Source organism: Clupea harengus, chromosome 2 (genome assembly GCF_900700415.2).
Source record: "Clupea harengus chromosome 2, Ch_v2.0.2, whole genome shotgun sequence".
NCBI lineage: Eukaryota > Metazoa > Chordata > Actinopteri > Clupeiformes > Clupeidae > Clupea > Clupea harengus.
Genome location: NC_045153.1, coordinates 3,200,786 through 3,212,133, shown reverse-complemented (window position 1 = coordinate 3,212,133; position 11,348 = coordinate 3,200,786). Strand labels below are relative to the sequence as shown.

Genomic DNA, 11,348 nt, shown 5'->3' with positions numbered 1-11,348 from the left:
AGAGAGAGAGAGGAGAGAGAGAGAAGAGAGAAAGGAGGAGAGAGAGAAGAGGAGAGAGAGAGAAAGGAGAAGGAGAGAGAGAGAGAGAGAGAGAAGAGAGGAGGGGGAGAAAGAGAGAGAGAGTAGAGAGGAGGGGGAGAAAGAGAGAGAGAGAGAGAGTAGAGAGGAGGGGGAGAAAGAGAGAGAGAGAGAGAGAGAGTGGCGTGAGCAAATGAACAGATGAATGAAAGATATTTCTTTGTCTTTTGATTTCCCCCAGACAGGCTCTACAATTAACCATAATCACAGGAGAATTGCACAGCTCAAAACCACAGACACACACACACACACACACAATGACCTTCACATAGAAACACAAAACACTTCAGATCACACCACACTCCATCCGCTACACATAGCCTGTATCTCCACACACACACACACACACACACACACACGATGGCAAACACCACTACAGTGACACAAAAACGCACACACATAAAACACACAGACACCCACACAAAACACACACACATGAAACACACACACACACACAAAAAACACACAGAGACAGACACAAAGCACACAGAGACACACACACAAAACACACAGACAGAAAGACAGACACACACACACACAGATGATGTCAAATATATACTAATTAAGACAAAGAAGAGAGAGAGAGGGGGGAGGGGGGGGGGGGTTGTAGCCGGGCACAATGTGCCAAAAACCATCACATCAACACACAGACAGAGAGAGAGATTAATGACCTTCATGTCAGGGGGAATCTTCTCTTCTTTGCCACACTCAGAGTGGACAAGTAACTCCATGGCGTCCTGGGCGCGCATACAGAGACACACACACACACACGGGCGCACAACACACGCACACACACAAGCGCACAACACACACACGCGCGCGCGCACGCACGCACGCACGCGCGCACACACACACACACACACACGGACGCACGCACCTCTATCAAGCGACAATGACAACACAGAGGCTCCAACGTTTGGATGCTGCTCCCTTCTGCCTCCCTGCGAGCGTGCAGACACACACGCACTGGCGCACACACATATACACACGCACACACACACACACGCACGCACGCACACACAACACACACACACACACACATCTTGACAATCTAATTCCTCTCACCTAATCTTCTTTTTTTCAAATCCATTTCAAACTTCCCAGCACTTCCTCGATAAGATCACACACTTCACCACACCAAAACATTCCTCCAACCACAGCAGGGTATACTTATCGCAGCCAGACATCTAGCCAATCAGATTACAGATCCACTCACCTACACACTATTACGTTTGAACTTACTACCTCAACAAAGTTCCGGAAAAGTCCATCATTTTATTCGGGTTAAATAAAGTACATCTAAAACTATGACATTAGTCAGTCAGCAACTGATGACATCGCCTCAAATGATATTACTAATAGATTTGATTATAATATGTATATATTTATCCTTATATTCATTTATCATTATTAAACTCAATTAATGTTACTGCATTATCTATACTCAATGGCATACACAACACGCACACACGCACACACACACACACACACACACACACACACACACACACACACACACACACACACACACACACACACACACACACACACACACACACACAGACACCCTTTTCTTCCCCTTTCTCACTTTGGTTGCACTGCTCAGTTTAACAGAAAGCTTGTGGAGCTTCTGTGAGCGTCTCAACAGTTAATCAATGCCAGTGTGAAGCACAAGCTGCTAAAGGTTCTAGCTTCACACACACACACACACACACACACACACACACACACACACACACAGAATTCTCACTTTCACTAACACTCCCCCCTCTTTCTCGTAGAGACCCTACAGCATCCTTTTAGCAGCTTACTGAAAACTGTTTAGAATCGCCCTGAATGTTCACACACGTATTCACTCACACACACACACACTCTCTCACACACACTCATACTCACGCACACACACATGCCATCTCTCTCTCTCTCACACACACACACACACACACACACACACACACACACACACACACACACACACACACACACACACACACAAATATCTGTCTGGCTTATTCGTTGTCCTTTTCTATTAGGCATGAGCAGGTCTGCGTGATCCACACTACACACACACACACACACACACACACACACACACAGGTCTGAAGGGGTATGGCATACTAGCACACAGGACCGATCACAGCCACATCAAGCCATCGTTCATCTGATTCATCACTACACACACACACACACACACACACACACACACACACACACACACACACACACACACACACACACACACACACACACAGGACCGATCACAGCCACATCAAGCCATCGTTCATCGGATTCATCGTTCACCTGCCCTGGGCTCACATTAGAGGTCAAAGGTGAGGCTGTGCTGCATGACCTATGCGTCTCTGCCAGATCTGCATGTGCTGCCTTCCGATCAGGGTTCAAAGGTCAGCCATCTGCTTATGAGCGCTGTTGGCTGGGTAGCTATCGGCAACAGCCTGTTGCTTCGGCAGAGTGGCCGCCTGCTTCTCTTCCTATCTGCTGCTGCTGCTGCTGCCCCGTATCCTAGCAACAGCGCTCTTTCGCGGCTGTCAGCTCAACTCTTTGTGACAATGGGAAACAGGGAGAGAGAGGGAGAGGTGGAGAGAGAGAGAGAGAGAGGGAGAGAGGCCGAGAGAGAAAGAGAGGGAGAGGGGCGGAGAGAGAAAGAGAGGGAGAGGGGCGGAGAGAGAAAGAGGGAGAGAGAGGGAGAGAGAGAGACAGAGAGAGAGGCGGAGAGAGAGAGAGAGAGAGGGAGAGAGAGAGAGAGAGAGGGGGCGGAGAGGGAGAGAGAGAGAGACAGAGGAAGAGATGGGAGAGAGGGAGAGAGAGAGACAGAGAGAGAGAGGGAGAGAGAGAGGCGCAGAGAAAAAAAAAGAGGAGAGCGGTACTAAGAACATGTGCGTGTCGAAAGGCCAAGTGGAATTGTTTGTAATGTATCCTTTTCCCTTTTCACTCCAATGTTACTTATCCACACAGGATGACAGAAAACAGGTAAATATACTTGTGTGCGTGTGTGTGTGTGTCTGTGCGTGCATGTGTGTGTGTGCGTGCGTGCGTGGGTGCGTGCGTGTCTGTGCGTGCGTGCGTGCGTGTGTGCGTGCGTGTGTGTGCGCGTGTGTGTGTCTGTGCGTTGACCCATGTGCTGGGTCCTAGTGCCTGCCCGTCCCCCTGGGCACGCTGGCAGCAGCTGGACAGGGGTGTGATGGCCTGGGCATGCCTGTGGAAATGTCACCCATTCCGGCTCCATGTTGAGCCATGTTTGTGCAGTTTCACACAGCGGGATAGCAATTAGCCTGCCATCTCAGCTGGCTCTGCCTCAACACCTTTCTCATCACACACACACACACACACACACACACACACACACACACACACACACACACACACACACACACACACACACACACACACACACACACACACACACACACACACACACACACACACACACACACACACAGGTAATAAACTGCATCTGTTCAGCCTGAAGAGGATGTGATGTCATAGTGTAACAACACCGTAAGCCGGACAGATGCCAGTCCCTCACTGAAACAGTTATATGTGTGTGTGTGTGAGTGTGTGTGTGTGTGTGTGTGTGGGTCTACTGTAATTGAATGAGCAAGAGAATAGAGAAAAACATACAGAGAGCGAGAGAAAGCTAGCTGGAGAGATGGAAAGAGGAAATGAAATGAATGTATGAATCACTGATAAAGCTCCATCAGACTGCAGTGCAACTCTACACTACTGTGCAGAGGGTGGAGGCCCATTACACACACACACACACACACACACACACACACACACACACACACACACACACACACACACACACACACACACATTACTGTGCAGAGGGTGGAGGCCCATTTAAACAGGGTGAGATGTGTGTGTGTGTGTCTCTCTCACACACACACACACACACACACACACACACTACTGTGCCGAGGGGTGGAGGCCCATTTAAACAGGGTGAGATGTGTCTCTCTCTTACACACACACACACTACTGTGCCGAGGGTGGAGGCCCATTTAAACAGGGTGAGATGTGTGTGTCTCTCTCTATCACACACACACACACACAGGTTTTAAAGGGCAGAATGCTTTCTAAATGACATGAAGAGTTTTGTCATACAGTGCAGACATTCAGAATACAATGACACACACTACTGCAGAAGGAAAGACAGATGCCTAACATGCCCAAAGCCTTCACACTGTGCTGTATAGGGTGTGTCTCTATGTGTGTGTGTGTGTGTGTGTGTGCGCGAGTGTGTGTGAGAGAGTGTGTGTGTGTGTTAGGCACAGACAATATCACCAGCTGTCTACAGGGCAGGTGCCATGGAAAGCTGATTTGTAATTCTGAGTGTGTGTGTGTGTGTGTGTGTGTGTGTGTGTGTGGGGGGGGGGGGGGGGGGCTTCCAAGTTCACTAATCATTCACAGCTCCCTTCCTAAAAGCACACACCTCCATCCCACCCTGTTAGAAATCCGTCTCGTAGGAGAAGCCTGACACACAGCGGGCCAGCTCAATTATACATGAATGTATGCAAATGTGCTCCCACTCCACACACACACACAAATGTGCTCCCACTCCACACACATAAATGTGAGCACATACACACACACACACACACACACCCGCACACGCACACTCACACTCACGGCTTGACCTCCATGCCTTAATATGATAGCATGTCTCTCACTGCACTGGTTACCATGGAAAACACATGGCCATGACATTCCCAGGGCACATGAAGGTAAACAACAACAACAACTACTGCTGCTGCTGCTACTACTACTGCTGCTACTGCTACTATAGTAATGCTACTGCTACTGCTACTACTATTACTACTACTGCTACTGCTACTATAGTAATGCTACTACTACTACTACTGTTACTACTGCTACTATAGTAATGCTACTACTACTACTACTACTGTTACTACTACTGCTACTATAGTAATGCTACTACTACTACTACTACTGTTACTACTACTACTACTACTACTACTGCTACTATAGTAATGCTACTGCTGCTGCTACTACTGCTGCTGCTACTAAACTCATATGAATAAAGATGAATGTATAACTGTAACAAACTGCAATATATGTAACTCACAGACAATCTGCAGCGCCCCTTAACCAGCACACAGCGTTGTATCACAGGTCTGTACTGCCATCTACTGTTTGACAGCAGTAGTGCATCAGGTGCACAGACCCCAGTTTGTGTGTATTTGTGAGGCCAATAGCTGAGACGATTCAACTGGTCAATACACCACCATGTGCTTTACACTCAGGAGGATCTGGATACACACAGGCACAAGGCTGCCAGTGGCCTGCCTGTAGGGGTCAGAGGTTATCTGTGCCTGTGGGGTCAGAGGTTATCTGTGCCTGTGGGGTCAGAGGTTATCTGTGCCTGTGGGGTCAGTGCAGGTTATCTGTGCCTGTGGGGTCAGAGGTTATCTGTGCCTGTGTGGTCAGTGCAGGTTATCTGTGCCTGTTGGGGTCAGAGGTTATCTGTGCCTGTGTGGTCAGTGCAGGTTATCTGTGCCTGTTGGGGTCAGAGGTTATCTGTGCCTGTGGGGTTAGAGGTTATCTGTGCCTGTGTGGCCAGAGCAGGTTATCTGTGCCTGTGTGGTCAGTGCGGGTTATCTGTGCCTGTAGGGGTCAGAGGTTATCTGTGCCTGTGGGGTCAGAGGTTATCTGTGCAGTCAGAGGTTATCTGTGCCTGTTGGGTCAGCGCAGGTTATCTCTGCTTATAAAGTACATTAACGCAACACTATGCAACAATTTGACACTTTTTGAGGTATGGTTTTATTAGGCCACTATGTTTGGTACCATGCTCAAATTAATTTTGATATGTTCATGTGAAAGACAGATAAACCCCTCTGTCTTTCCCAATAGCCATCCAGGATATGCCCCTATGTAGTTCTGTGTTCGAGGCTGGAATAAAAGCTTTCACAGCATGAAAGCTATACTGTTATACTGCCAAAAGACACCAGTTAGTGTGTTGGCAAGCTTCTATCAGCGGCAACCGGGCTGTTGGTGGTGTTTGCAAGGATCCTACTTCATCTACGAAGCTGGTGGGGCCTTCATCGCACACAGTGTGTGAAAGATTATCATGTGTTATGATGGTCTACTCTCTACTTCACCAGCAGGCTATAGGCCTACACCTCATCAACCTCACCAACACTATAACCTGCAGCACCAGATCAGCTTTTCCAGGGGCACGCACACACACACACACACACACACACACACACACACACACACACACACACACAGAGAGGCCCTTCTACCCTTCCTTGTACTTTCCTAGCCCTCACCTGTCATGGGGTCGAACAGCTGGTTGGCCTCCAGGTCTGTGAAGGTGCTGAGGCAACAAGGGCACCTGAACGAGGCCCGGTTGGTGGAGTCGCGCTCGTCCGTCTCGATGCGCCGGCGCATGTGGTCCAGCTTGTACTTCACCACGTTCACCAGCAGCCGGTAGTTGATGAAGTAGTAGTTGTGGCGCGTGCTCTTGCCGTCGGCGGCGGTCTCCACGCGCAGGCGGCACTTGACGAACTTGTCGGCCTTGAGCGTGTTCAGCACCGAACGGAGCTGCTTGCGCTCGAACTTCAGCAGCTCCAGCATGTCCTCCTCGCGCACGCACGGGTTGCGGATGAGCACGTCCAAGGCCAGCGCGTGATCCACACCGTAGAACCCGCGCACCACCTGCTGAGCGAGCCGCTTCAGCGCGGGGGGAACCACGGTCAGCAGCCCCGGTTCCGTCATCACTCCGCTGGAGTGAAGGGGAATGCAGATCAGAGGACTTGAGGGTTAAGTGGGATGGATGGGGCTGCTTGATTTGGTTGTTACAGGGGTAGAGGGGATGCGAAACCTAGCGGGATGTCCACAACAAACCTGAAACACCAATAGAAACAAGCATTCAGTACTGGAGAAACGTGCCCCGTAGAAAGTAAATGTGACACAAGTCAAAACGGTGGTCAATGGCCTGCTGACGCCAGTAGCCAAAGCATCACTTAAACGGTGAAACGATTGTGGTAATGAGACATCTGCTAGTAGTTGTAGTAGAGTGAAACGTTACAGATCATTAGTTTGAAAGTTTAGCTATTTTCCTGGCTAACTTAGGTAGGTCACCCGGGCTATTCTTACGGCTTAAACAGACTGGATGAACAAGCTATTTGAAATACACCGATAGAACAGCAAAGTAACTACAGACATAACAGTTATACCAACAGATGTATCACATCTTTTTCACTACTCGTTTAATTACAGCTGATTATGTCAAGAAATGGGCAGCAACACATTAGTCGCCAGTTGAGGCTAACACGGCTAGTTTGTGAGTTCAGCAAACAACATCACACCTACTTTAAAAAACATATGTCTACGTGAACAGCATATTATATGAAAGCCGTGTACATACAGCATTGATGAAACAATGATTAAATAACCTTTGCTTTTCCTTAATTTCCAACTTGGATATGACGCTTTTCAACTCAGTTATTGGCATGGGAACTCCGGAAGTGATTCTGGAGAAACGTACTGAATGACGAAATGAACTCTGATTGACTAACCGTGTTCAACTGACTGTCGACCAATGAAAACGGTCGACATTTCAGATTGATTGAAGCATCGTGCCAATGAAATTCTCAAACGCTAAACTGGGCCGTTACTTGCATTTTGTTTTACCCAATGGAAATATGCGTAGCTTCAATTGTGAACTTCCGTGATGTTGTTGTAAAAAAAATGGCATCGCTTGACAGAGTGAAGGTGTTGGTATTAGGAGATTCTGGTAAAACACGTTTTTACTTTGAGATATTTAAAAAATTGTATTGAAATGTATTAAATCATTCATGTGAGTTGTAACCTGGACCTTTCAAACATTGGATCCAATTTGCAGTTGGGTCATTTTAACGCACACATCCACTGATAATGTGATAACTTACAAGAGAAGGCAGTAGTTTATAGTGGGATATAAAAACGCTTTATTTGTCGTGTCAAGTTTACCCCGTCGTCAACATCTGTCGTGTTGATGTGTTGTTTATTGCAGGTGTTGGTAAATCTTCGCTAGTCCACTTGCTCTGTCAGAACCAGGTTCTGGGCAACCCGTCATGGACTGTTGGCTGTTCTGTCGACGTAAGAGTAAGGACATAGTTACTTCCACTTGATATTTTTCTCGACCTTCGTCTTTTTTATATACTTTCCCCCTGACAGCACAGTACAGATTGTAGTGCAACTGACTTGCTGTAAAGATTCTGGTTTGGTTCGGTTCAATCGCAGATCCACGACTACAGAGAAGGCACACCAGAGGAGAAGACGTACTACATTGAATTGTGGGATGTTGGCGGATCGGTGGGCAGCGCCAGCAGCGTGAAGAGCACTAGAGCCGTGTTCTACAGCTCCGTGAACGGTACACCGACAGTGGCATCTTTTTCTCTTTTTTTTCTTTTCTCTTTTAGTTGAGGTTGTGCACTTCAGCCCTCTCCCCTGAGTTACCTCTACCAGTGTTACAGTCCTCTCTCCCCTGAGTTACCTCGACCAGTGTTGCAGTCACAGTTTTGTTGTTGCACTGTTTTACCTGAGGATGCCTTCATGTACAACAGTTACACCGTTCTGTATTTGAATTGATATTGAAACAGCTGTGTGTGTGTGTGTCTGGTGTGTGTGTGTGTGTGTGTGTGTGTGTGTGTGTGTTATATCGACTCTCTACCTGTGTCTCAGGCATCATCCTGGTACATGACCTGACCAATAAGAAGTCATCTCAGAATCTGTATCGCTGGTCTCTGGAGGCTTTGAACAAGGACTCGTCTCCCACTGGTGTCATCGTGTCAAACGGGTGAGATGACGCACGCACACACACACACACACACACACACACACACACACTCATACACACACACTCATACACATACACATACATACATACATACATACATACATACATACATACATACATACATTCAGTTCAGTTCATCCAATCCTCGTTTTTTTTTTTAACACTGTTATTTAATTTCTATATATAAAGAGAACAGAGTTATCTTTTCCAAATGTTTTCAAAATAATTTTATGAGATTGTTCTGTTAGTTTGAGTGATAAAAGAGGCTGCAAGTTAAGAATGAAATTGAAGAACAGCTATGAATAATGTACTTATGCAGTGTATTAAGGATGACTGAAGAACAGCTTTGAATAATGTACTTTTGCAGTGCATCAAGGATGATTGCAGAAAGGGTTCCTTAATCTTTGAAGGCAACTGACCAATACTTCAAATTATTACTGTTATTTATTTATGTATTTTTTACCGAGTGTGATGTCACCTTGCAGGACAATGTATGTCTGGGGCTATGACAAGAGCTTATAAAAGTGGAGGGAAAAGAAAAATATATATGGCGAACACTTGCCATTAAGGCATCTTCAGACTGAGCATTAGAATTTCATAAGATTTACATTTAGTCATTTAGCAGACGCTTTTGTCCAAAGCGACGTACAAGGGAGAGAACAGTCAAGCTAAGAGAAATAAAAAACATGGTGTAACAAAAAAAGAACAGCTCCTTATGAAACGAAAAGATCCTTATGAAAATGAGTACTTTATTAAAACACATACTGTTTCACCTCCATAAGATCCTTATGAAAATGAGTATTTGTCCATTTGTCAGGTGCCCAAGTGAACTAAATGATGCCAAGAGCTATAGCATGTTCCAGTCTATACATTCCGCCATACATCCATAATAGTTCCTGTGTTCTCCCATAGGGACTATGACCGGGAGCAGTTTGCGGATAATCCGGTTCCACTGCTGCTTATTGGTACTAAATTTGACCAAATCCCAGAGAACAAGCGCAACGAGGTTCTGACTAGAACCGCCTTCCTGTCAGAGGACTTCAACGCAGAGGAAATTAACCTGGTGAGTAGATGGAGTACATGTATGAGGAGGGGCAGACTACACAGGCCTTACACCAGCAGAGCAAATCAGACTACATGTATGAGGAGGGGTAGACTACACAGGCCTTACACCAGCAGAGCAAATCAGACTACATGTATGAGGAGGGGCAGACTACACAGGCCTTACACCAGCAGAGCAAATCAGACTACATGTATGAGGAGGGGCAGACTACACAGGCCTTACACCAGCAGAGCAAATCAGACTACATGTATGAGGAGGGGCAGACTACACAGGCCTTACACCAGCAGAGCAAATCAGACTACATGTATGAGGAGGGGCAGACTACACAGGCCTTACACCAGCAGAGCAAATCAGACTACATGTATGAGGAGGGGGCAGACTACACAGGCCGTCGGTGCAAGTAAGGCAGTCCAGACTATTCTCATTTGTAGAATCTCACGTTGGTAGAATGAACTACCCAGCACTACCAGAGCAGGGGCGTCCCTCTCTACCTTTTAAGAAGCTTTTGAAGACCCAACTCTTCAGAGAGCACTTCCCGTCCTAACTGGCACTTCGACTTATGCGTAACTTGCAATTACAGCAGTTACATTTCTGCACTTCTTTTTTCTTTTTATTTAATTTTGTTATATTTCTTATGTAAAGTAGTATTTATTTATTGTTACACCAGGTTTTATTGCTCGTAGCTTGACTATTCTCTCCCTTGTACGTCGCTTTGGACAAAAGCGTCTGCTAAATGACTAAATGTAAATGTAAATGTAAATGTGCCTTACACCAGCAGAGCAAATTAACCTGGTGAGTAGAAGGAGTATGTGTATGAGGAGGGGCAGACTACACAGGCCTTACACCAGCAGTGACCACGACTGCTGCTCTGGCTCTGCTATACCGTTATTAGATTACCGCTCCGGCCATAACCTTCCCACTGGGCCAGGGTGTTGCCATGGCATTACCATGGTAATAGAATGAATGACCGTCTCGCTGAAACTATAGCTATAGATGTTGACAATCCAAAGCTATTTGTGTTTGACCCCTGGACACCTCTCCCATGAGGAGGTGTGTGTTTGACCCCTGGACACCTGTCCCATGATGAGGTGTGTGTTTGACCCTTCCAGTGAGCGCCCTCCAGTGGACTTAATCGGTGCTACAGTCATATTATCCACCGTGATGCTGCTTTATCACGAATAACCCCGTCTCAGACTTCAGACTTCCTCTGAATAGTTTCTACAGGAACTTTAAAAAAACAAATGTGTGAAGATGAAACTTTCCCCTGTGCTCCCCTGCGGGGTCTGAGCTGAGCTGTGCTCTGAGCTGAGTGGAGTGTTGAGGGGGTGGGGGAGGCCATGCTGTGAGACAGAGAGGGGAGGAGGAGGGGGGGGGGGG

General features: G+C 46.9%; 2 protein-coding genes across 5 annotated transcripts in view; one reads left to right on the top strand and one right to left on the bottom strand.

Annotated features, from left to right (window-relative positions):
* Positions 1–6,369: 6,369 nt before the first annotated feature.
* On the bottom strand, positions 6,370–7,612 carry LOC105890671 (general transcription factor IIE subunit 1). Of its 3 annotated transcripts, none has more exons than XM_031580773.1 (2): positions 7,524–7,612; positions 6,370–6,972 (listed from the first exon to the last, which is right to left on the bottom strand). In XM_031580773.1, exon 2 carries the CDS (start codon positions 6,841–6,843, stop codon positions 6,385–6,387), a length of 459 nt encoding a protein of 152 aa, XP_031436633.1. In that variant the 5' UTR covers positions 6,844–6,972; positions 7,524–7,612; the 3' UTR covers positions 6,370–6,384. The 3 variants fall into 3 exon arrangements, with proteins under 3 accessions (XP_031436633.1, XP_031436638.1, XP_031436644.1); XM_031580778.1 differs by having other exon boundaries at positions 7,496–7,564; XM_031580784.1 differs by lacking the exon at positions 7,524–7,612 and adding an exon at positions 7,441–7,462.
* Positions 7,613–7,750: 138 nt separating this feature from the next.
* rabl3 (RAB, member of RAS oncogene family-like 3) overlaps positions 7,751–11,348 on the top strand; it is a 4,690-nt gene continuing 1,092 nt past the window's right edge. Inside the window, exons 1-5 of one of the 2 annotated variants that reach the window (XM_031580764.1) lie at positions 7,751–7,864; positions 8,123–8,208; positions 8,353–8,482; positions 8,794–8,908; positions 9,821–9,971. In XM_031580764.1, coding sequence (XP_031436624.1) covers positions 7,765–7,864; positions 8,123–8,208; positions 8,353–8,482; positions 8,794–8,908; positions 9,821–9,971 — 582 coding nt within the window. In that variant the 5' untranslated portion in view covers positions 7,751–7,764. Of the gene's footprint in view, positions 7,865–8,122; positions 8,215–8,352; positions 8,483–8,793; positions 8,909–9,820; positions 9,972–11,348 lie in introns of both variants that reach the window. The other variant, XM_031580754.1, reaches the window with a different exon arrangement.

Excerpts from the sequence above, each read along its gene's own strand:
- LOC105890671 (XM_031580773.1), bottom strand. The coding sequence starts at position 6,843 with ATGACGGAACCGGGGCTGCTGACCGTGGTTCCCCCCGCGCTGAAGCGG.